The 25,760-nt window shown below is 48.5% G+C and overlaps 1 protein-coding gene across 5 annotated transcripts in view; it reads left to right on the plus strand.

The window, feature by feature from the left end:
* The window catches only part of AP2A2 (adaptor related protein complex 2 subunit alpha 2), a 67,686-nt gene that overhangs the window by 8,867 nt on the left and 33,059 nt on the right, over positions 1 to 25,760 (plus strand). For 3 of the 5 annotated variants that reach the window (XM_004278083.4, XM_033402575.2, XM_012536123.3), the window contains exons 2-3: positions 16,335 to 16,403; positions 24,978 to 25,120. In XM_004278083.4, coding sequence (XP_004278131.1) covers positions 16,335 to 16,403; positions 24,978 to 25,120 — 212 coding nt within the window. Of the gene's footprint in view, positions 1 to 15,626; positions 15,697 to 16,334; positions 16,404 to 24,977; positions 25,121 to 25,760 lie in introns of all 5 variants that reach the window. The other 2 variants (XM_033402576.2, XM_049713987.1) reach the window with 2 other exon arrangements.

The following is a 25,760-nucleotide window of genomic DNA, read 5'->3' on the forward strand; positions in this document are numbered from 1 at the left end:
GTTTGGCCAGCAAGTGCTTAGATGGAGGAGAAGTGTCGGGGCTTGGTTTATGTGATGGGATTGAGGCTGGTAAGAGGGCGTGAGGACGGGGAGAGGGACAGAGAGAGAGTGGGTCGTAAGTCCTGGGGGCGGGGCAGTGGGGTTCAGAGTTTGCTTACCTGATGTAGTGAGCTGAAAGGACGGGCTGTGGGGTCCCTGCAGTGGAGCGTGGGGAGGGTGACGGTTGGCGCGGTGGCCCTGGCGGGGCCAGATCTTCTGAGGAGCCAAGATCAGGGCTAGTGGGTTTGGGGGTCGTTCATCTTGGATGGCAGGGAGAGGGCTAGGGTTATAGTAGGTGCTTGGGCAGGTCTTCCGAATTATATTCATATTTGCTATTTTCTTGTCCTCAATTAAATGTTTAAAAAAATGAAAATCAAGAATGTAGTTTAAGAAGTTAATTATAAAACACTTGACCCTCACCTCATTCCCCCATTCCTAACCTCGGAGTCAGTTATTTTCATTTTTATCCATCTCTTCTAATATTTACTTTAAAAAATGTGATTATTCTAAATTACATACCATTCAGGGGTGTTTTTCCCCATTTAGTCATTATTTATTAACTTCTTACTGTGGAAGATGAGGATTTAACTTAGCTAAGCTTTCCTTTTCCCATTGTCTAGTAGGTCACAATATTTTACCTAACTAATCTGTAACATTTAATTAATGTCTGAAAATATTCTTCTTAGCTGAGAATAACGGTTTGACGCTTTCTCTAATTGAACTATATTTGATTTACAATATTGTGTTAATTTCTGCTATACAGCAAAAGTGATTCCGTCATACATGTATATTCTTTTTCATATTCTTTTCCATTATGGTTTATTACAGGATATTGAATATAGTTCCCTGGGCTATACAGTAGGCCATTGCTGTTTATTCATTCTATATATAATAGTTTGTATCTGCTAATCCCAAACTCCCAGTCCATCCCTCCCCAACCCCCTGCCTCTTGGCAACCACAAGTCTGTTCTTTTTGTGACTCTGTTTCGTAAATAAGTTCATTTGTGTTGTATTTTAGGTTCCAAATATAAGTGATATCATACGGTATTTGTCTTTCTCTTTTTTTTTTTTTTTGCGGTACGCGGGCCTCTCATTGTTGTGGCCTCTCCCTTTGCGGAGCACAGGCTCTGGACGTGCAGGCTCAGCGGCCATGGCTCACGGGCCCAGCTGTTCCGCGGCATGTGGGATCCTCCCGGACCGGGGCACGAACCCGTGTCCCCTGCATCGGCAGGCGGCCTCTCAACTGCTGCGCCACCAGGGAAGCGCTTTTCCTCGGTTTTGAAGGCATGGCTCTACTCTTAGTTCCTAGTGGTTTGAAATGTTAACATGCTGTGCCCAGGTGTGGCATTCAGTGGCTTTATTCATTCTGGTAATTCATGTCCTTCGGGTTTGGGGAAATGTTTTTGTTTTATTTCTTTGATAATTTCTTTTCACTTTCTCCTTTTTCAATAATCCTCTAATAATAGTTGAAATGTGGACCTCTTGGCTTACATTTTCTTACTCTCTTATCTCTCGTCTTCCATTTCTTTGTCTTTGTGGTATTCTGTTTTCTGTGACTCTGGCCCTTCTGAATTTTTCTTTCTCCTATCACTTTTACAATTTGAGGGCTTTCTTTTTTTTATTGAATTATAGTTGATTTACAATGTTGTGTTAGTTTCTGGTGTACAGCAAAGTGATTCAGTTATACATATATATTCTTTTTCATATTCTTCTCCAACATAGGTTATTATAAGATATTGAATATAGTTCCCTGTGCTATATAGTAGGACCTTGTTGCTTATCTATTTTGTATATAGTAGTTTGTATCTGCTAATCCCAGACTCCTAATTTATCCCCCCCCCTTCCTGCCCTTCCACTTTGGTAATTGTAAGTCTGTTCTCTACGTCTGTGAGTCTGTTTTTTTTTTGTAAATAAGTTCGTTTGTATTATATTTTAGATTCCACATACAAGTGATGCCATGTGATATTTGTCTTTCTCTGTCTGACTTACTTCGCTTAGTATGATCATCTCTAAGTCTGTCCATGTTGCTGCAAATGGCATTATTTCACTCTTTTTCACGGCTGAGTAGTATTCCATTGTATATATGTACCACATGTATATCCATACCTCTGTTGATGGACACTTAGGTTATTTCCATGTCTTGGCTATTGTAAACAGAGCTGCTATGAACATTGGGGTGCCTGTATCTTTTTGAATTAGAGTTTTCTCTGGGTATATGCCCAGGAGTATGATTGCTGGATCATGTGACAGCTGTTGTCCATAGTGGCTGCACCCATTTACATTCCCATCAGCAGTGGAAGAGGGTTCCCTTTTCTCCATATATATATATTTTTTGGCCCCACGTGCGGCATGTGGGATCTTAATTCCTCGACCTGGGGACCAGGTATTGAACCTGTGCTCCCTGCATTGGAAGTGTGGAGTCTTAACCACCGGACCGCCAGGGAAGTCCCCCTTTTCTCCACATTTGGAGGGCTTTCTCTCTCTCTCTTTTTTTTTTAATTGAAGTATAGTTGATTTACAATGTTGTGTTAGTTTCAGGTGTACAGCAAAGTGATTTAGTTATACATACATATATATCTATTTTTTAAAAGATTCTTTTTCTTATAGGTTATTGCAAAATATTGAGTAGAGTTCCCTGTGCCATAGAGTAGGTCCTGTTGGTTATCTATTTTGTATATAGTAGCGTGTACATGTTGAGCCCAAACTCCTAATTTATCCCTCCCTGCTCCCCCGAGGGTTTTATTATTGTCTGAGTGCTGCTTTTTTGGTGGCATCTGGTTCTTAAAGCTGTGTTTTCTTTTATTTGTAAGAATATTGATTGTTTTGGAGTTTCCTTCTCTACATAGCCTCTTTACTCAGTTCTTTCCCTGTAGGTCTGTTTTGGTCTCTGGCTCGTGCTGTGAGGCCATCCTGGATGTCTGCTGGTCAGTGTCTGTCCTCTCACGTGGACCAGTGTCAGCCAGCATGGGTACGGCTGTGGTGGAGGCCTCACTGTGTGGTGGTGGGTGAGGGGTCTCTGTCTCACGGAGGGAAGCTGTGTGTCAGACGTATTCTTCGGAAGCAGTTCCGGGCTCCTCTCCTGCTCGGTGGGGTCAGGGAGTGTGGGGGGTCTGTCTGCCGTTGTTCTGGGTGTGGGTGTCCCACCATGCAGGGAGTCTGTCGCTCACTTGTGTTTTTCCGAGTGTGGAGCCTCACCCTAGCACGTGGTGGTGTCACCAGGCCTAGAGCTCCTGTGTTCCTGCTTTTCCAGCGAGTAGGCCTGTTGTCTTCTGCTGGGATTAGGGGTATAGGTGGCCTGGCCCTGGGGTCTGGTGGAGGGGCCTGCGGCTCCTTACGTAGACTTCTAGCTCGTCTTCCTGATAGCCCCCTCCTGAGGCACCTGGCGTCAGGTTCTGTGACGGACAGGGTTTGCTTTTTACTGGTTCTCCCTCTTGCGGGCGGCCGGGTCCCAGTTTGCTGTGTCAGGCTGAGTCAGTTAACCCCTTGGCCATGTCCTTCCAGTGTCCACAGCTGTTGTGGTGACTGCTCTTGCGCTCTTGTCATAGAGTTTTCTCCTTTTAAATAAGTTTTTGACTCATTTTATATGTTACACACACACAGACACACACACAGACACACACACAGACACACAGACACACACAGACACACACACACACACACACACACACACACACACACACACCCCAACCATGCACACCTTCATAACCTTTGGATTTATACTACTTTGGATTAACCGCTCCTTGAGGGAAGGTCTTGGGAGAGAATAGTTTCACTTTCTGCACTTTTACCTTCTACTGCCTAAGTGGAGCAATAATACCTTTTATTACTAAATTAATTTGGGTGGGTGGTTCTCACTATGCAGTTTGTTTGGCACGAGTTTCTAAGCAGAACTTTAAAGAGAACATGTGACTCTGTGGCACCAACTTCTTCCTTGAGGAAGGCAGGCAGGGTGGGCCTTGTTCTCCGCTAACAGAACACTGCCGGCTGTACTTCTGCACGCCTACTTCTCATGGTTCAGGTTATAAGGCTCTGAGACCCAGAAATCAAAGCAGGGGAGATAGGCGTCTCATAGGATTTTGTTTCATAGACGTGGTCTGTGTTAATGAGGCAGTTTCTTGCCGGTAGTGGAATATAGTAAATGGAAATTTGTTTCTGTGGTGAAGTCAGTGGATTCTTTTATGGGTAATGATGAGTCAATCCAGGAGAGTTTGGATACCTAACTTTTCCGAAGAGTTACTTTAAACCCTGAACTGAAACTTTTAAAAACAGAAGTATTTTTAGAATATACTTCATCATGGTGGAGGATGAAAGGGAGACTACCTTAGGTAGGGTATTCATAAAGGGCCCCTCTGAGGACGCAGTATGTGAGCTGGGTCCTGAGGGGAGAAGGGCTTGCGGTAGTCTAGGGCTAGTTCTGCTTCAGGACCCGAAAGCCAAGTGCAGCTGGAGCGTCATGAGTGAGAGGGAGAGGAGCAGAAAGGAGCCAGATTGCTGGGCCTTGGAGGCCCTTCCCTGGCAGGAAGTCTGAGTTCCTCTTAGGTGTCCTGGAGGAGGCGTCTGAAGAGGATCAGGTGAGTGGCAGGTACACCTGTATATGAAGATCACCCTGGCTCCTGTGAGGAAATAGATCGGAGGAGGCCAGAGCAGAAGGTGGAAGTTGTTACAGTCCATACAAGAGACGTTGGTGGCAGTGGAGATGGTGAGAATAGTGTATTTTTCTGGAGGAAAAATGGACAAGACTCGTTGATGGATGGATGTGAGGGAGAGGGAGGGCCTCAAGAGAGAGTTTTCTGTTGGAGGTGAAAACGTCACCCGCATTGGTGGCAATTCTGGCGCTCAGTAAATATTAGTTGTTTCCTAGCTCAGCTGCATAAGAGCTCTTGGGGCAGTTTTCAGCACAGGTGCTCAGATGTCTGCTGCCGTCATTGAGCACACTCTACACTGGGTGTGCATTCCTTACCAGATAGTTGTTGAGCACCCATTAAATGCCAGGGCCTATAGTGGTGAATAAAACACACAGAACTGCCTGCTCCTAGGGAGCCTACATTCTGGTGGATGGAGATAGACAATAAAAAGAAAATCGTATCATATGTTAGAAGACAGTAAGTACAAGAGAGAAAAGTTAAGGAGAGAAGGTGATGGGGAACACTGGGGCTGTGGGTTTTCAACTTCAAATAGGGTGACCAGGATTGGTCTTGCTTTAAAGGTAGCAGCTGAGCAAAAGACTTGAAGGCACTGGGTCATGTAGAAATTGCGGCGGGGGGGTACATCTTAGATAGAGGGAACAGCAGATACAAAGGCCTTCACTGGGGGGAGAGACAACCAGTGTGTGGAGGAAATAGTAGGAGGCCGTGTGTCTGCAATAGGGAGCCAAGAAGGAGGTTAGGTAGAAGGTTAGGTCGGGGGTATTGGAGGTGGGGAGACAGGGGTCACAGGGCCTGTGTAGCGCATTGTAGAGGTCGTGGCTGTTTTCTTCTCACATGCCAAACACTGAAGATAATGAGACATGATCTCTCTCCTCAGAGTAGCTCAAGCCCTTGTAACGCAGAGTGGTAAGTGTGTGAGATGAATGGTGAAAATGAGGGATGATCAGCTCGGCAGGATGAGCTGCAGACGGTCAGGAGAGGGTGGTCAGGCAGGGTAACATGGGATAATGCTGAGCTGACAGGGTGTAGGGGGATGCTCCACGAAAGGGGGGAGCATCATGCTTCACACTGCGGAGTGACATGAGTGGCAGTGGGACACTCAAGGCGTTGTGGGTGGTTCCTGGAATGAGTAGTGCCTGGTGGGTCGGGAGATGTGGCAGGAGAACAAGGTGGGAGGAGCAGGCCATAGCCAGATCATGGGGAACTTCCTCTGTGGGACGTGGACCATGGACATATCTTAAACAGGAGAGTGACACTGTACAATTTATTTTTTTATTAGTAGAATAGTAATTTTGAATGTGAAGGATGGATTTTAGACTAGGTTTAAAGGCAGGAAAGCCAGTTAGGAAAAGAATGATTGCTCTGGTCTAGAGGAGATAGCAAGGGTCTGAGTCAAGGCAGTAGGAGTGGATTTTGGAGATACAGAAATCATAATTGACAGGAGGGACGAATGGGTAAAGTACTCTTTACTCATAGTTGCTTTGACTGTATAGCAGAAACGCCATTTAGTAAGAATGGTGGAGTGAGGACCTCTGTAAATCTACTCCTCCATAAAAGCAGTGAAAACACTGGTAAAAATGGTCAAAATAAACTTTGTTGGAACTCTGGAAATGAACCAAAAATTGACATAATCTCAGGAAGATTTATTCAGGAAAAACTGCTGAACCTCCAACTTGACCTACTGTCATTCTCCTCTCCCATGATCTGTGGTAGCATTGAAAGCCATCAGCCTTGCAGCCATGGTAACTGTGAAAACCAGCAGGCTTGCAGCCATTGGAAGGGACAGATGAGATTTGAAGCCCCTCAAAAGTCCTCTTCTCAGAGTGTTGTTACTCTTTGACTGGCCTTGCAGCTTTCTGGAAAAGCCCCATTTGCAGAGCTGTCATTATTTGATCTCACTCACTGGGAAGAGCGTTACCCTTAGTGTCTTTGTGGCAAACGATCAGTGGCAGTTAATATCACAGTTGGGGGCAAACAAGAGTCTGGCCAAAATCTTAGAAGAAAGATACGAAGAATGACATGCTCTTAGGGGGCTTTGGAAAGCTCTGATAGACTCCTGTGGGTCTCGAAGGCTGCACAGAGGCAGGACTGTGTATATGCCTAGGAGAGATTTGAGAGGGCCCTAGTCTCTCACCTGTGTCTAATCTTGAGTCCCTCCACAAATAAGAAGTGAAGGCAAAGGCAGAGTTATAGCTCCTTGAGTGCCGAAGGTGTGCGTCAGCACTCGCACAGTTCCTTGGCCGTGTCTGGGACACTTACTAGTTCAACACATTTAAAGAAATTCCTGACCAATCATTAACTGACCACTAAGCTAACTGAGCAAAGACTTATAGTAACTGTAAACTATAGGGAATTGTAGACTTTACAGAACTAGTTCAGTAAAGTCACTAAGCAAATAACTATAGCAATAACAGCCCCTGGGAAAGGGGCAGTCTGAGTTCCAGGGTTGCCACAGTGTATTACCTGAAATACTAGTTTTCAGTAAGAACTTATGAGATGCACAAAGAAACAGGAAATATATATACACAGGTCTATACACAGGAAAAAAGTAGTCAATAGAAACTATCCTTGAAAGGGTCCAGATGTTGGACTTAATAATACTAGACAAGGACTTTAAATTGGCTACTATAAGTATGTTCTAAGAACTAAAAGAAACTATGTCTAAATAATTAATGTATGAGAATATCTCACCAAGTAGAAGTTATCAATAAAAAGGTAGAAATTATTTTTTAAAAAACACCAAATAGAAATTCTGGAGTTGAAAATACAATAACTATGAAAAATAAAATAACTATGAAAAAATGAAAAATTCACTAGAGGGGCTCAGCAGTAGATTTGAACTGATAGAAGAAAGAAATCAGTGAATTTGGGAATAGGTTTGTTAATATAATTAAGTTAAGATCTCTATTAAGGTAAGTACAGATCCAATCTGAGGAACAGAAAGTAAAAAGAATGAAGAAAAATGAACAGAGCCTCGGAGACCTGTGGAACACCATCAAGTGTACTGATATACCCATAACTGGAGTCCCATAAAGAAAGAAGTAGGAGAAAGATGCAGACAGAATGTTTGAAGACATAAACTCCCCAAATTTGGTGACAAACATTAATGTACATATCCAAGATGACTTCCAAATAGGATCCACTCAAGGAGATCAGTACTTAGACACATCACAGTCAAACTGTTGAAAGACAAAGGAAAAACGTTTTTTGTTTTTGGGGCGCGCCACACGGCTTGCAGGATCTTAGTTCCCTGACCAGGGATTGAACCCAGGCCACAGCAGTGAAGGCACCAAGTCCTAACCGCTGGACTGCCAGGGAATTCCCTAAAATTAAGTTTGTATCAAGCTAGATTGTTTTAAGTTAAGTGTTGATTATAATCCTCAGGCAATTACTAGGAAAGTAACTAAAAAAAAAAGTAAAAGAAACAAGTGAATTGAAATGATGCACTGAAAAATACTTCTTAATGCAAAAGAAGACAGTGATGGAAGAATGCAGGAACATGACAGAAGACATATATAGAAAACAGCAAAGTGGCAGATGTAAGCCCTACCTTATCAGAAACTAACTTAAATGTAAATGGATTAAACCCTCAAGTTAAAAGGCAGGATTGGCAGAATGGGTTTAAAAAAACATGATCCAACTAAATGCTTTCTTCGAAAGACACTATAGATCAAAAGATACAAACAAAAGATACTAGTGAAAGGAAGAAAAATGATGTGCCTTGCAAATAGTAACCAGAAGAGAAGCGGAGTGACTATACTAGTATCAGACAAAATAGACTTTAAGACAAAAATTGTTATTAGAGTTATAGAACATTTTACTGTGGTAAAGCGTCAGGCCCTCAAGAAGATATATCAATTCTTTCTTTTTTTGGCCTAGCCTCAAGACTTGCGGGATCTTAGTTTCCCGACCAGGGATTGAATCTGGGCCCATGGCAGTGAAAGCGCCGAGTCCTACCCACTGGACTACCAGGGAATTCCCAATTCTGAACATATTCATACCTAATAACAGAGCTCAAAATACATGAAGCAAAATACATGAAGAGGGACTTCCCTGGTGGCGCAGTGGTTAAGAATCCACCTGCCAATGCGGGGGACACAGGTTCGAACCCTGGTCCAGGAAGATCCCACATGCTGTGGAGCAACTAAGCCCGTGCGCCACAACTGCTGAGCCTGCGCTCTAGAGCCTGCGAGCCACAACTGCTGAGCCCGCGTACCGCAACTACTGAAGCCCGCGTGCCTAGAGCCCACGCTTCACAAGAAGAGAAGCCACCGCAGTGAGAAGCCCGTGCACCGAAATGAAGAGTAGCCCCCGCTTGCTGCAACTAGAGAAAGCCCGCGCACAGCAACGAAGACCCAACGCAGCCAAAAATAAATAAAAATAAATTTAAAAAAATACATGAAGGATTGAAGGGAGAAATAGACACTTCAACAATAATAATTGGAGACTTCAATACCCTGCTTTCAGTAAGAGATACAAGTAGACAGAAAATCAGCAATGAATAGAAGACTTGAACAACACTAAGTCAACTAGACCTAACAGACATCTATAGACTGCTTCACCCAACAAGTGCAGAATATACACGTTTTTCTCAAGTGCATATGGAACATTCTTCAGAATAGACTGTATGTTAAGCCATAAAAAAAAAGCTTCAGTAAATTTAAAAAGATTGAAATCATACGAAGTGTGTTCGCCAACCACAATGGAATGAAGTTAGAAATCAGTAACAGGAGGAAATTTGGGAAATTCACAAATATGTGGAAATCAAACACCCTCCTAAATAACCAGTGGGTCAAAGGAAAAAACACAAGGGAGATTAAAAAAATAAATGAAAATAAAATCACAACACACCAGGGACTTCCCTGGCGGTCCAGTGGTTAGGACTCTGCACTTTCACTGCTAAGGGCCCGGGTTCGATCCCTGGTCAGGGAACTAAGATCCCCGCAAGCTGTGTGGTGCAGTCAAAGAAAACAAACAAACCAAACAACCCACAGTGACATCCCACTTCACACACAGTAACTAGGATGGCTAGAGTAAAAGTGATGGACAACAGCAAGTGGAGAAATTGGAACCCTCGCGCTTTTATAGTGGTGATGTAAAATGGTGCTGCCTTTTGGGAAAACGTCTCGTCAGTTCCTCACAGTGTTAGACATAGAATTGTCGTACAACCCAGCATTTCTGCTCCTAGGTGTCCACTCCAGAGAAATGAAAGTGTGCGTTGACACAGAGACTCGCACACGAACGTTCATAGCAACATTATTCATAAGAGCCCCCAGTTCATCAGGTGATGAACAGATAACTATGGTATATCCATATAACGTGATATTATTCAACAGAGAAAAGGGATGAGGTACTGATTCATGCTACCTTGAAAACAATCATTGGGAATTCCCTGGTGGTCCAGTGGTTAAGACTCTGAGCTCCCAATGCAGGGGGCCCGGGCTCGATCCCTGAACAGGGAACTAGATCCCACATGCCGCAACTGAAGATCCTGAATGCCACAACTAAAGATCCCACACACAGCAATGAAGATCCCGAATGTGGCAACTAAGACCCCGAATGTGGCAACTAAGACCCCACGCAGCCAAATAAATAAATAAATATTAAAAAAAAACCACGCTATCTTTTGTAAGTGGTGAAAGAAGGCAATCACAAAAGAACATATAAAGATTGTATTTATATGAAATGCTTAGAGGAGGTAAGTCTGTGGAGGTGGAAAGGAGATTAGGGGCTGAGGAGGGAGGTGTTGGTGCATGACTGCTGTTGGGTGTGGTGCTTCTTTTGGGGGAGATGAAAATTTTCCAGAATTAGATAGTGGTGATGGATGCAGAGCTCTGAATATACTCAAAGTCATTGAGTTACATGCTTTAAATGAGTGAATGGTTTGATACGTGAACTATATCACACTAAAGCTGTTAAAATAAGATATACCTGTTAACGTTTGTCAGGGTCCAACGTGGCTTTATCTTCTGTGGCATAGCAACTTTTGATTTCTTTGAAATCTTGTTCCAGTCTGCTGTTGCTGAGGCTTTCTGTTTGGAGGCCCATCCTTCCTGTGCACAAATGAAGAGAAAACATAGAGAATAGTCCTGATGACGTTCACGACGGTCTCCCGTGGGCGGGCTGCTCTGTGTGTGCTTTTTTTTTTTTTTTTTTTGCGGTACGCGGGCCTCTCACCGCTGTGGCCTCTCCCGTTGCGGAGCACAGGCTCCGGACGCGCAGGCTCAGCGGCCATGGCTCACGGGATGTGGGAGCCACGGTTGTGGCGCACGGGCTTAGTTGCTCCGCAGCATGTGGGATCCTCCCGGACCAGGGCACGAACCCGCGTCCCCTGCATCGGCAGACGGACTCTCAGCCACTGTGCCACCAGGGAAGCCCTGTGTGTGCTTTTTGATGGTCGTCTGTGCAGCCCTCATCACAGCACTTTGTGGTGCCTCATGTGATGAAGGAGAACTGAGGCTCAGCGAGGTTAGGTTGCTGGCCTGGGCACATGGAGTGGCATTCCAGGGCAGGCTTGCTTCCAGAGTTCGCTCTGCTTCCTGCTGTGCTGACTGCCTTCAGTATCATTTTAACAGTGATACCGTCCTTCAAAAATAGGCTTTTGTTTGCTCAATTTTGAGCTTTTGGCTTACTCAGTGAAATCATTTTATATAGAGACTAAACTTTATTTCGACCAAATTTTATTGTAAATTTCAGACTTCCTGCTGTGCGATTTTGGCGGTTTGGCGTGTTAGTTATAATAAGCTGTGATAGGCCCCTGTGCTCTTTGTCTGGAATCAGGCTGTTCCCAGAACACTAGCACTGTCAGTTGATGAGCTCAGCTTGCAGGCAAGAAGAAATCGTCAACCAGCATGTTATTCCGGAAGAACGACCAGGGGCGGTAATTCTAGAAATCTAAGGGCTTTTTTCAAAGCTTGTCCCCCTAGAGTGCGTTCTTTGCTATTTACTGGATGCAAATTGTAGCTTGTTTTTGGCAGTGGTTGTGGGACAGTCTAGGTTACTCATTAGCTACCAGAGCGCCGACATCCACTGTGGGAATTGCCTGTTAGAAGCTTGGTATTTTCTGTGGCTGACAGACCTGCTGCGTTTTAGGTGGAGACAGCACAGGGTGGCAGAGACCAGAACCTCTTCACTGTGGAACAGAGATCAAGCTACAGGCATGGCGAGGCTTGTCACCGCGTCCCAGCTACGCTGGCTGATGCTTCACCCTGTTAGAATGGGCTTCAGAAGTCAGAGTAGGGCAGTGACCTCTCCCGTTCTCCCAGAGCTGATTCTGCATCTAGAAAGATTGGATTTATCGCTACATCTGCTGCCAGCAGTGTGGGGCGGCTGGGCTTCTGTCCGGAGGGAAGTGCAGCTTGAGTGAGCATGAACTGGGGGTGGGGAAGGACCCCAGGGCCCCAGCGCGTGCGTTTCTCCCAGGTGTCCTCACCACCTGGAGGAGGATGGCAGTTCGGTAAATTTCGGGCATAAGTTTGATTTGAACGCGTTGATCTGTGTGTGGTGTCAGTCCCCCACGGCCATACTCGACTTTCTTTAAAGCCTCACCTTGGACAGGAGTGTGGGAACCGGAGCAATTCCCAAGGGTGTTCCCAGGGCTGCCGCTCAGGCACAGCCTCACCCCGTCGGGTGGAAGCACCACCACCAGCCAGTGAGGGCCAGCGTTTGTGGGCTTGTGTCCTTGGCCCCCGAGGTCTTGTTTCCCCTGTGTGATGAGGCACTCAGGCATAGTCCAGTCAGTGGACCAGGTGTCCAGCCCACACCTGAGCCTGCACGAGTCTGAGGAAATCTGATTTTCTTCCTTGTATCAGCTGCTTTTTTCCCCAGGTGTTCAAAAGATTTTTTTCTTCTTCTTTTTTTCTTTTTTTTTTGGCCGTGCTGTGTGGCTTGTGGGATCTTAGATCCCCGTCCAGGGATTGAACCTGGACCTTGGCAGTGAGAGTGCAGAGTCCTAACCACTGGACTGCCAGGGAATTCCCAGGATTTTTTTTTTTTTTTCTTTAAAATCCAGTGGTTTTATTAGAATATGTTTTGGTGTGTGTTATTTGGGGTCGGTATTCCCAGGTATGTGGTGTGGTTTTTTATGTGGTTTTAAATCTTTTATTTACTTTGTTTAATTTCAGGAAAGCATTTTCAAATGATGCGCTTTAGGCCGTTCCACTGCCCAGTTGGCTGTCTTCCTCAGGGACTCCTACTGCCCATATGCTGCATCTTTGTCCATTTTCAGTATTTGCTACTTTCTCCTGTATCCTTTATCTCTTTATTCATTTCTTTTTGCCTTAACTAATTTTGTTTCTTTTCATTCTTTTCATCTTCTGTTTCTCTCCAGACCTCTGTTGTGTATATTTGTTCTTCTGTTCCGTTTCTTTATTTATTTATTTTAAAAATTTATTTATTTTTGGCTGCATTGGGTCTTCGTTGCTGCACGTGGGTTTTTTCTCTAGCTGCGGCGAGCGGGGGCTACTCTTGTGTGCGGGCTTCTCATTGCGGTGGCTTCTCTTGTTGTGGAGCACAGGCTCTAGGCACGTGGGCTTCAGTAGTTGTGGCACACGGGCTCAGTAGTTGTGGCTCGCGAGCTCTAGAGCGCAGGTTCAGTAGTTGTGGTGCATGGGCTTAGTTGCTCTGCGGCATGTGGGATCTTCCCGGACCAGGGCTCGAACCCGTGTCCCCTGCATTGGCAGGTGGATTCTTAATGACTGAGCCACCAGGGGAGCCCTCCTTCTGTTTCTTATTCCTCATTTTTTTTTTTTTTTTGGATGTGCCACGCAACTTGTGGGATCTTAGTTCTCCGACCAGGGATTGAACCTGGGCCCTTAGTAGTGAGAGCGCAGAGTCCTAACCACTGGACCACCAGGGAAGTCCCTCTTATTCTTCATTTTTGAAATGATTTTTTAAATTTCTAATTTACCTGGTTTCTCTTAACTAACGTCTGAGTTTTTCTGTGGGTTTTTAAGTGTCTTCCCTGTTTTTCTTACTGTTCTCCAGCTTGTTTGGAGATAGAGGCTCCAGTGTTGCTGTGGTCTGTGCGCTGCCTGTCTGCCGGGTGTTGTTTTACTCTTTCTCCCCTTCCTTGTCGTCTCTGTGTGGAGTGTAACTTGCTTGTCTTACGTGGAGTTCGTCCTCTGGGCTGTGGCAGGGTTGGGGGGCAAGGTCCAAGGTGGCTTTCCTGTCGCACAGACTCCCTCCTCCACCGTCTTCACCAGGCGGTGCTTCCAGGCTTTCCTGGGCCCTGTCCACCGGTCTCTGTGGCCCTCCCTGTCCCTCGTCACTGTGCCAGCCCCCGGTCACGCTCCGCCCCGTGTAGTCCCCTGGGTCTGTTTGGGGCTCTCCCTTCTACCTCCCCTTGCCCAGGTGTATTGCTGTGAGGTCTTGTGGCTTTTAGTAGTTTCCCTTTTGAGGGAACTGTGCTCAGAGATGCGGAGTAATTTCCCCTTGGTTGCAGAGTGAATCAGAGTCTGCTTTTGTCCTTGGACCCCTGTGCCTCTCCTCTGGGGGAGCCTGACCTCCCCTGATTGAAACAAGTGTGTGTGTGTTTGCTATAAATTGGCTGATTTTAAAACAGCTTTGGCTGGAAAGCCCTAGCTTCTCACCCCAGCCCCAGTCTTGTTGCCCAGAGGGAGTGCAGCTCATCCATTCGCTTCTGTTTCTTCTGCTGGCTACACCTAAACTCCAAACTACATGCTTTTGGTTTTATTTTGTGATTTACCTGTCTGGGGTAGTAGCTATAGATCCCCGTAGTTTGTTTAGCATGTTGCCCCCTATCCAGTACCTCCTAATCTTTTTATGATTTCTGCTCTGGTTCTGACCCGTCTTGACTCTGAACAACACAAGTTCCTGCCATGCAGGGGTCTCTGTTTCCCTTGGGCTTGGGCGGGTAGAGCAAAGTGCGAGTACCGGAGAGCAGCACAGACACACAGGTTCCTGCACCCTTGTGAGAAGCACACGCGCACACAAATGCGTACACGCGGGCATGCACACTTGCACACACACGTGGGCCCTCCTGTGTGCCGTGCTCTGTCCACACTCAAGCCAGGCTGTGGGCAGAAGGTGCCCATGACCTTGTTTTCGTGGCCCTTTCAGTCAGGTCAGAAAAGCCTACTTCAGCAAAGGTGTTACTTTTTCAGGAAAACTTAAGAAAAAATTTGCCCTTAACCCACCGCTCCGGGGCATCCGGCCCGCTGCTCTACGTGGTGCCCCCTTGGGTTCTCGGGGCACCTCTTCCAGATGGGGAAGCTGGCACAGCTGGGAGCTGCCTCCCCGCAGTGCACTCAGGGCTGAGAAGGAGGTCAGGATCCCCTCCCTGACCCCCTGATCCCCCCTGGTTCCCCAGATCCGCCTGCTGGGCTTGTTTTGTTAAAGTTCTGCAACCCCCCCCTCCCCCCCACTTGGAACGGCAGCTCCTGAGGGCAGGATGTGTTGTTTTAACCTAAGTCCTGGCACCTTGAACAGCATGTGGGGGGTAGCCTGCCTCTGTGCCCTGTGTGGGCCAGGGGCTTTCTAGGGTAGGAGTGGCTCAAAGGAGGGTTCCATTACACTCAGGCAGATGTTAAACCCTGTTTATTAGCGAGTTAGTCGTGAAAGATAACTGGTGTTGTGGGAGTGCCCTGGGGAGTGGGAGGCTGCCTCACTGCGAGGTGAGATAAGCTCCAAGAGTGGCAGTGATGGAGGCTGGGCGGGTGGGCAGCGAGTCTGCAGGACGGCCTCGTGAGCCCAGCGTGTGGGCACCTGTGAGGCCCCAGCCTGGCAGTGCTCCAGGGCGGGCGGTTGCTGTGGCAGCCTTTCCTTCCCCTGGGAATAGAGTCACCGAGCCAGGGACTAGCCTGGGGAGGGCCTTTAATAGTGAACTTAATTCCTGCTTTCCAGAAGCGATGGAAATTTACTCAAGTGTGAACTTAAAACTCACCTGCCCTGTGTGACGAACAGCTTCTTATATTTTTACAGTACTTGTTAAGATGTGTGGCCCTGGAAACATCGTCTCTGCTCTCTAGGCCTGTTTCCACACCTAGTCAAGGTGGACTGAAGCTGAACACACATGCCGACGCTTGTTGAAGGAAGGCCGATTTTGCACTAGATGCAGGATGTAGGGGAAGTGGGACTGTCATGTATTTCTTTAATGTACCTTCCATCCTTTTTTAATATATTGGATGATTCCCAAACTTCATTGGATATTATAAAAGTGGACCTATCAGATTTTGTAGGTTGGTGCATTTCATAAAGAAAGAAAATTCGAAGCCTACAGTAGTTAAACCTTTATAATTTTTAAAATCATCTGTGGCAGTAAAAGTCAATTTTAGGAGTAAACTACTAGCTGATGATGATAGCTAGCACTGCTTTGAGAGTTTCCAGGTCCAGGACGGTGGCGAAAAGGCAGAGCTAAACATGTGATGTGGGGTGGCAACTCCCCTCTCTCCTGGGGGCTTCGTGGACTTGCCGGTCCTGATCGGGAGCAGCCGCACCAGACTGTGTCAGAGCCCGGCTTCTGCCTCACCCACCTCCTGCCTGGCTTCAGGTGGAGGCCGGTTGCTTCTTTCCTTGGGCTCCTAAGAGCCCTGATTCTGCATTTAATTCTGATGTGTCAGTTTTGTTAGGGAGTGGGTGTTTGTTTAGAGATCAGTTAAAGCAAGATGCATTTGTGTTCTCTTTTTTTAGGCAAAAGTAAAGAAGCAGAAATAAAGAGAATAAACAAAGAGCTGGCAAACATTAGATCAAAGTTTAAAGGTAAGTGTTTAATCTTTGTCATGAGATGTTCTTTTGTAAATTTTATAAAGTAGGGACTTAATCTCATCTTTATTTTTTTTCACTTCAAACCAAAGTTAAGGTCTCAGTGCAGTTACTGTCCTGGCTTTGTTGGTGTTTAAAGTCAGGCCAGTGGCTATTCTGGAGTCGTTTGATGGTTTGTGTAGAATTGATCAGATAGCGGGTCCCCTCCTGTGACCAGCCTTTTCCTGGAGCTGGAAGGATGCTTGTCTAGAGCAGCTGTCTCCCCACCCCCGGCCCTGGACTCCGCTCCACAGGGCGCAGGAGCACGTGAGTCAGTGGACCTGATGCAGAGTGTGCGTCTCGGGTGGGGAACTGCTCTGCGTAGAAGTCCTGCACGGTCACCTGAGCTCTTCCAACGTGGACGTGTCTTCCTCTGCGTTAGTGAATAACGCACCATGTTGTCTAATCCACTCAGGGAGACAGCCCCTCTGCGAGCCATGTTTTGGGGCGGACGCCTCCCCTGAGCATCCTCATTTGGAGGAATTGTCAAGGGTAGATTCTCAGTCTTGGGACATGTTTATGAAAGACCGGTTAATCCCTTAAGCCTTGAGTTTTCAGTTGAGTTTCACAGATTTGAGACCTCGTTCAAGTCTCTGAGCAGACGTTAGCCACGGGAGTGGCTGAAATTGCCCAGAAAAAATGAGTAGAGGAGGGGGCCGGGACCGAGACCCAGGGAACTGGGGGCAGCAGAAGACAGGCTTTCTTGGGGTCGGAGCTTTCTCAGGGTTTGAGAATGGACATCCTGTGTGATCAGATGATGCGAACACTCGTGGAATTTGAGTTGTTACAACATATATCCCCTCCTGAGCCCTCGGAAGGTACTATGCTTTACTGTTAACCAGGCCCAAGGATCCGCTAAGGTCTGTGAAACTCTGAAATTGTATGTGAAATGGTTTGGTTATATGTATTTTTGTGTGTGTGTGTGTGTGTGTGTGTGTGTGTATGTGAGGGGTTGTCTATAACTTTCATTGCTTAAAAGTTTTTTTTAAATTTAGACTTAGGGCTTCCCTGGTGGCGCAGTGGTTGAGAGTCCACCTGCCAATGCAGGGGACACGGGTTCGTGCCCCAGTCTGGGAAGATCCCACATGCTGCGGAGTGGCTGGGCCCGTGAGCCATGGCCGCTGAGCCTGCGCGTCCGGAGCCTGTGCTCCGCAACGGGAGAGGCCACAACAGTGAGAGGCCTGCGTACCACAAAAAAAAAAAAAAAAAAAAAAATTTAGACTTAACTTTTTGTAGAGCAGTTTTAGGTTCCCAGCAAAATTGAGAGGAAGGTACGGAGATTTCTTGTACCCGTCCTGTCCCCACACATGCACAGCCTGCCCATTATCTGCTTCCCTACCAGAGCGGTTCATTGGTCACAGTGAACCTGCATGGGCACGTCATCGTCAGCCCAAATCGATACCTCACGTTAGGGTTCATTCTTGTTGTGCATTCTGTGCGTGTGGACGGACGTATGTATGCTGACAGTGCCCAGCGTTGTAGTCTCACACAGAGCGCTTTCACTGCCCTAGGAATCCTCTTTGCTCTCCTATCCATCTCTCCCTCCCTTCGACCCCTGGCAACCACTAATCTCTTTACTGTCGTGGTAGTTTTGCCTTTTCCAGAATGTCATAGAGTTCGAAGCATATGGTTATATGGCCTTTCCCCGTTGCCTTCTTTCACTTAGTTATACACATTTAAGGTTCCTTCATGTCTTTTAGTGGCCTGACAGCTCATTTCTTTTTAGCTGGCTAATATGCCACCGTCCAAGGTACCAGTTTCTTTATCCATCCACCTATTGAAGGATGTCTTGGTTGTTCGCAAGTTTTGGCAATTATGAATAAAATTGCTAAAAACATCAGTGTGCAGGTTTTAGTGTGGACATAAGTTTTCAACTCCTTTGGGTAAATACCAAGGAGCATGACTGCCCATCACGTGGTGAGGGTATGTGTAGTTTTGTAAGAAACCGCCCAGTTGTCCCCCACAGTGGCTGCACCATCCGCATCCCCACCGGAGCCGGGTGAGGGTCCCTGTGCCCCACGTCCTCACTGCATTTGGTGTTGTCAGTGTCTGGATCTGAGCTGCTGCGATAGTGTGTAGAGGTATCTCGTTACTATTTTATCATATGTGTTTCCCTGATGACACGTGATGTGGAGCATTCTTTCATGTGTTCATTTGCCGTCTGTATATCTTCTCTGATGAGGGGTCTGGAACGTCCACTACTTCCTAAAAGGGAGCGTATAATGTGGTGATGAGAGCTAGGCTGCCCTGACTACCCCCAGCTCGCACTTGCTCTGATAGCCAGTTACTAGCTGGGTTACCCTGTTGAGTGACTTACCCCTCTGCGCCTTTAAATGGGGTGCTGATGGCCTCAGGCTGGGTTCTCTGTGAAGCAGACCCTGTGATGGGGTTGGAGGACAGAAGATCGACTAGAGAGTGACACCGCGGATTATAAACAGAGGAAGCAGGTTGGCTGGGGGCAGAGGAGGCCGCAGATAGAGGTGTTGGTCCGTCAGCGTTGTCACTAGCCCTCGAGGGAGCTTCGGAGTGCAGACTGTCTGGTAGAGGGTCTGGCATGGGCTGGGGACGTCTCTTGGCCATGACTCGTAAGCCGAGGAAGGCAGATCCTGACCCCGACAGAGCTGACCCACTCCTGGCACCTCCAGGCCTTCGTCGAAGGGGCGGATGATGTCTGCTGCTGCAACTGTGTGCGTGTGTGTGGAAACACAGGCGCATTCCTGGGGAGGAACGCAGTGCCTAAGAGATGTTCACCATGTGGTTAGAAGAGGGTGAATCTTCAAACTGTCTTTAAATATTTGGGGACAAACAAGACTTCTGTAGTTTCTTCTGCCCCCAAGCCTGTCTCAGCTGAGCCCTTCTGGGTAGGGAAGGAGGCTCGCTCTTCTCTGTTAACCAGTTAGCATTTATGGAGCGTGTGTGCCCTGAGTGGCAGCAGACAAGGGAAAACCTACTCCTTGTTCTCAGGAGTATGTGCTCTGGGGGCTGCACTTGCACTTCTCCATCCGTGCTGTCCACCGGAAACGCAGGCACGTGCTGAATTCTCAGTTTGCTGGTAGCCACGTTAAAAAAGAGTAAGAAGAAGCAGATGAAGCTAAATTTAATATATTTTATTTGATTTAGTGTACCTAAAATATTATCATTGCAGCATGTAGTCAGTAGCAAAGGTTATTGAGATGTTTTACATGTTTTTCATGCCCAGTCTTTGGAACGTCCCACGTGGAACACATTCAGTTCAGACCAGTGCAGGCCAAGTACTCAGTAGCCCCATGTGGCCGAAGCCGCCACATCGGCTAGCGTACATCTCAACCAACTCTTCCACTGGAAGCGGCTTAAAAAGAGACACAGTATTAAAAAAATCTTGAAAGCATCATAGAGCAAGAAGAGAAGAGAACTCCTGGCCCATGAAAGCAAGCAGAGCACTCATCTCTCTGTGCCGGGAGGGAGTTTGCTAACCCCAGAGGAGCAGCCCTGAAACTGAGCCTGGTTTGGGTGACCTTCAGTGTCTAGAGGGGCGGTTGTCAGTCAGGGTGATTTTGCCCCCAGGGGACAAAGGCCATCGGGACTGGGGATGGGCGTGCTACTGCCATCTAGTGGGTGGAGGCCAGGGAGGCCGCCGGACACCCCTGCACAGAGGAGAGCCCCCCAGAACCCCCTGGCCTGAGGAGGCCCAGTGCTGAGGTTGAGCAGCTGGGGTCTAGGAGGAGGGTCATCCCAGAGCCCCCAGTGTGAGGCCTTCTTCCATTTTAAACTGAGGCCCTAAAGGTGGCTGCCCTTAGGGCAGGAGTGACCCGGGAGTGAGCCCGTCCTGCCCCAGGCCTGCAGCGGGACTTCACACGCAGTCCTCTGGAGGAAGAGGTTACCATCACAGGCTGAGTGATTCCTCCAGGTAACTTCTCAAGGATGTTGTCCAGCACCTAGTCACAGATCATCAGGCACACAAAGAATCAAGACTGCACAGCGAGAACCAGCAGAGAAAACAGAAACAGAATCACAGAGGCCTCCGAGACCAGATTCAGATGACAATGAAGAACTAGGTTTACTGTTTTTAAAGAAATAAAAGACGAACTTGAAAATTTCAGTGGGAAGCTTGGGAAGTATAAAAAGTGACATAGCAGATTTTGAAATAAGACCAAATGGAAATTCTAGAACCGAAAGATGCAGAACTAAAATGAAGAACTCGGGTGGATATAGCCACAGGCACGTTCTGAAAGATGGGTAAGGAAACAGCCCGTCCTGAATGCAAAGCAGCAGGGTGGGTGAGAGACACAGGCGTGCGGTTCAAAGGCCTGCAGGGTTAAGTGACCTCCTGGGAGGAACGGGGAGCTGGTGTGACAGAACTTTCCAGAATTCATGAAATGCACTAAACCTCAGACTCAATAAACACAGTTACAATAAATAAATAAGATGAAATCTACACCTAGACACACTATTGTGAAAATGCAGAAACCCAAGACAGGAAATCTTTGAAGTTGCCAGAGGGGGAAGAGATGGGCCGTCTTCACAGGGTCCTCGTGGAAGCCGACTTGTCACAGGGACGAGGGGCAGCGGAGCGGAGGATGGTCCCAAAGTGCTGGACAGTAGCAGCTGGCTAACAATGTCCTTTAAGAATGAAGCTAAGGGGCTTCCCTGGTGGCGCAGTGGTTGAAAGTCCGCCTGCTGATGCAGGGGACATGGGTTCATGCCTCGGTCCGGGAAGATCCCACATGCCGCGGAGCGGCTGGGCCCGTGAGCCATGGCCGCTGAGCCTGCGCGTCCGGAGCCTGTGCTCCGCAACGGGAGAGGCCACAACAGTGAGAGGCCCGCGTACTGCAAAAAAAAAAAAAGAAGAAAAAAAAGAATGAAGCTAAAAAAGACCTTTGCCAGACAAAAAAGGAGAGTTTCCCATCAGAAGTCCTGTGCTGAAGGAGAGTCTAAAGGATGTGCTTCGGACCAGAGACAAATGGTCCTGGACGCAGATGGAGGAAAGGTGAGGTGGGCGTGCAGGTGAGTGTACAGGCTGCCGGTGGCCATGGCGTCTGGTGGAGTCCTTGGCGGCAGACACACAGAGGTGGTGATGCTCGGGCAGGGCCCGGGGCCTCAGGGCAGTGCCCGTGTGAAAGCCTTGCCCTTGACAGAGCCGGGCCGTGCCCTCATGTGCGCTGTTGACCACTGAGGGAGGGCGTGGTGCCACCTTCTCGCCTAAGCTCGTCCCCCCGGGCAGGCCCAGAGCCCCTTGTAGGTGGGGTGCCCACCCTGCCCTGCCCTGCACACCCGCCAGCCTGCTTGTGGAAGCCACCGAATGGGAGGTCGTTAGGGCTGTAGTGGGCCTGCCCTCAACCTTGGAACCTCTAGAAAACAGCTGTTGTGTTGTCCTGCCCAGAGGTGGGAAGATGTCTTCTGGCTGGTGGCCTTCGGAGGTTTACCAGGTAACACACGCTCATTTGCTCATTCACTGCTGGGCGCTCACTCAATCCCAGGTGCCAGGGGTAGAAAGTTGAATAAAAAGCGTTTCTGTAAAGAATGTATGTTTTTACAGGTAAAGAAAGACTTGAAAAAGCCACCCCATTTGATCGAGGGAACGCGAACGTATACGTATGGGGGGGCGCTGTTCCCTTCCCTGCCTGGCGGCCGTCACCTGGCTTCACCACTTGCCGTCATTTTGCCCGTGTTCTTTTTTTTTTTTTAAAATAAATTTATTTATTTATTTAGTTTTGGCTGCGTTGGGTCTTCGTTGCTGCGCACAGGCTTTCTTTAGTTGTGGCGAGTGGGGGCCACTCTTTTCTGCAGTGCGTGGGCTTCTCATTGCGGTGGTTCCTCTTGTTGCGGAACACGGGCTCTAGGCGTGCGGGCTTCAGTAGTTGCGGCTCATGGGCTCAGTAGTTGTGGCTCGCGGGCTCTAGAGCGCAGGCTCGGTAGTTGTGGCGCACAGGCCCAGCTGCTTTGCGGCATGTGGGATCCTCCCAGACCAGGGCTCGAACCCGTGTCTCCTTCATTGGCAGGTGGATTCTTAACCACTGCGCCACCAGGGAAGCCCCTTGCCCGTCTTCTTTCATCTTTTGCTCTTCTTTTTTTCCTGGGATATTTTGACAGAGTAATTTTTAAAAAATTGGTTTTCTGAGATACAATTTGCTCACAATAAAGTTCACTTGTTTTAAGCGTGCGCTTTGAATTTTGGCAAAAATGCACGTGTTCGTGCACCCACCCCCACAGACACAACAGAGAACATTCCCACCCCCCCAAAAGGTTCCCTCGTGTCCCTTTGCACCTAACACCCTTCCCAGCCCCCAGCAGCCCCTGGTCTTCCTTCTGTCACCGCACTTCTGCTCTTCTTAGAAATTTCACATGAAGGGAATCAGGCAGTGTGAGGCCTCTGGTGTCTGCTTGCTGTGACTTACGTTTGCGTTTGGGGTTTGCCTGCGTCGTGGTGGGTTGCCTCACGGTGTGCTGGCTCACCAGGGTGGGCGTCTGGGTTTGTTCCTGTGCTGTCGGCTAGGCGTGGAGCTGCTGTGAGTCCTGGTGTGCGGGACTTGTGTGGACGCCTGGTGTCGTTCCCGTTGGGAAGGTACCTGGTGATGGAGTGGCCGGGCCGCGTGGAAGGTGGATGTTTAACCTTTTAAGAACCTGCCACACGTTTTCCAGAGTGGCTGCATCATTTTGTGCCCCCGCCAGCCGTGTGTGAGTTCCCAGTCCCTCCACGTTCTTGCCAGCACGTGGTATGGTTAATCTTTTAAATCTTGGTGTTTCTAGTGGGTGTGCAGTGACACCTCACTGTGGTTTTAATCTGCGTTTCCCTTTTTTAACAATTGAATTCAGTTAAGTGCTATGAGAATGAAGAAGACACCCCAGGTCTGTGGGGATGCTGGGGAGGGAAGAGTTAATACCCTGGTGCCAGCAGTTCTGAAGCATCTCACAGCCCGCGGCGTGCTTTAACTGAGCTCCAGAAGACGACAGGGGCGCCCTCCTTGTCCATCCTTGGCATCTTAGTCTTTTTACTTCTTTGAACATAAGAAGATACTCATTGAGGGTTAGGGTCAGGGTGGAACGCCAGTCTCAGTGAGAGAAAGGGTGAAAAAGGATCACAGTTAAAAGTCCTCCAGAAGGATTCGGTCACCAGGGCTCAGACGCGTTTCCCTAGAGACACTGGCTCTTATCCCGTGTCACGGCAGCACCGGGGCCGAGACCCTTGACTGTTCTTGCCTGCGCTGTGGTCCTCACCTTCTTGTGTGCTTGGCTTTCAAGTGTGTGCGTCTGTAAGTCTCCCAGCGTTGGGCAGGGCTGTGGGAGGGACGCTGGGTCCATGTCCTGAAGCAGCAGAGAAAGAGCCCCTTTGGCCTCCAGGCCGCATCCAGCACGCAGTCTGGCCGGCTGTTCCCTGGGCTGAGTGGCAGGGACCACTCTCCAGGGGGTGAGAGGAGGGGGCGGCACTCTTGGCTTGCTTGTCAAAGGAGGCTTTCAGAGGTGATGGAATTCAGGCTGGTTCTGGAGGGGTGGCCGGGTGGGTAGGAGATGGGGGCTGCTGCTTGCCGTGGGCTGCGTGTCCTGCGCGTCTGCAGATGCTCTCCCACGGAGACGGGGACGGGTCCCAGCCAGGAAGTGACAGAGCTGGGCTCCTCGGATGCAGCGGGCAGGTGAGCGAGTGGGGGTGGGGGTGGGAGCCAGACCTGGTCTGACATTATGTTGTTTGGTCATTGAATCATATGCCAGTCTGCTGCTCAGAAGGAGGGAGGGTTTCTCAGAGCTCCCCAGTGCCAGGTGTCCAGCTGGCTGGCCGACTCGTGATCACTGTCACCCTGGGGAATCTTGGCAGGGTGGCTCTTTCTTCTAGACAGCGCTTTGATGCCGGCCAGCGCTTGTCCCTGGAGCACGAGTGACCTGACCCCGTACCATGAGGAGCGTTGCTGTCATTGTCTTCCTGGCTCCCATGTCCGGCCCTTGACAGTGTGGCAGTGGCATCACTGTGATGCCCAGCTCGGAAGACGGCAGCCTTTCTGGCTGTCATCTTTGTAATCTGCTAAGGAGCGTTTTACACTTCTCAGGGGAAATAAGAACCTCTGGTATTTAAAATGGCAGGGTTTAGTGGTCCTTTTTAAAATGGCATCTTATACTCTGCCAGCGACACGTCTTGAAGGTGCCTTGCTGTGATCTCCTGTGAGAGGCGTAGTCACGCTGTGATTAGGGTGAAGACACAGAAGCCCTTCTGGTCCTTTTGTGTGTGACTTTTAGGGTGGGTGATTTGTTCTAAAACTGGGTGTAATGAAAGATTATTTAGAATGTGTTCACCTGCCTAAATTAGTAAACATGTTTAAAAGATTAAGTTGCTGGTTAAGACAGGGCGGCCCTGGCAAGGTTGTGGCCGGTGGGAACAAGGCCCTGGGGCCGTCCTGGGAAGGCAGGGGTTCCGGCTTCTGTTTTGTCAGGGAAGCCGGACATTAGGATTCCGACGTGCAGCGCCTGGTTTAGCAACACCGTGCACTCACGACACTGGCCTCCTGGAGGCCGGCCCCTCACGTCCCGCTGTCTTGTTTCTGCCCTGCCCCCGCCTCCTTTCCGCAGGCGACAAGGCCCTGGATGGCTACAGCAAGAAGAAGTATGTGTGCAAGCTGCTCTTCATCTTCCTGCTGGGCCACGACATCGACTTCGGGCACATGGAGGCCGTGAACCTGCTCAGCTCCAACAGATACACCGAGAAGCAGATCGTGAGTGCGCGGGGGCGGGGGGTTCTTCCCATCGGGTGGTCGTTTAGTGTCCTGCTCTTTCTCTGCACCTTCCATCTAGTCTGGGGATTTCCTGTGGCTTCTGGTGGGAGCTGCACCAAACCCCCGTTCGACGCGAGGGGTGCCGTTTCCCATGGGTCCGCCTTAGAGGGCAGGGAAGAGCGTTTCCTTCCCCTCAGTGCCTTGCTGACGCGTGTCACAGATGAGTTCACCCAGTGGCCCCTGCGGCCACTGCCTGTTTCTGAACCAGGCCCCACACACCCACATGGTTTAAGAGCCAAGCGCAGGTGGCGGGCCTCGCCTTGCTCCCAGCTGGCCCAGTGCCTGGGCCCTGCCCACCCCAGGCTTTGTAATTGTAGCCCTGCATTCTCTTGGAGTAACCTTATTTGTGTGTTTTCTTGAGTGTTACAAAATAACATTTTCCTCTTGTCCAAAAATTTAACTTACAGAAAGTGAAAAAATACCCTAGATGCCCCAGGAGTTCTGTTAAGTATTGGTATTTACTCAACAGGAATTTATCGAGTGTCTGCCACGGACCCAGCAGTGTGCTGGGGGTCCCTGGGGACTTATGACCATAAGCAGATGTGGACCCTGCTCTGTTCCAGGGGGGAGATGGCATCAG

This window comes from Orcinus orca, chromosome 8, assembly GCF_937001465.1.
Source record: "Orcinus orca chromosome 8, mOrcOrc1.1, whole genome shotgun sequence".
Taxonomy (NCBI): Eukaryota; Metazoa; Chordata; class Mammalia; order Artiodactyla; family Delphinidae; genus Orcinus; species Orcinus orca.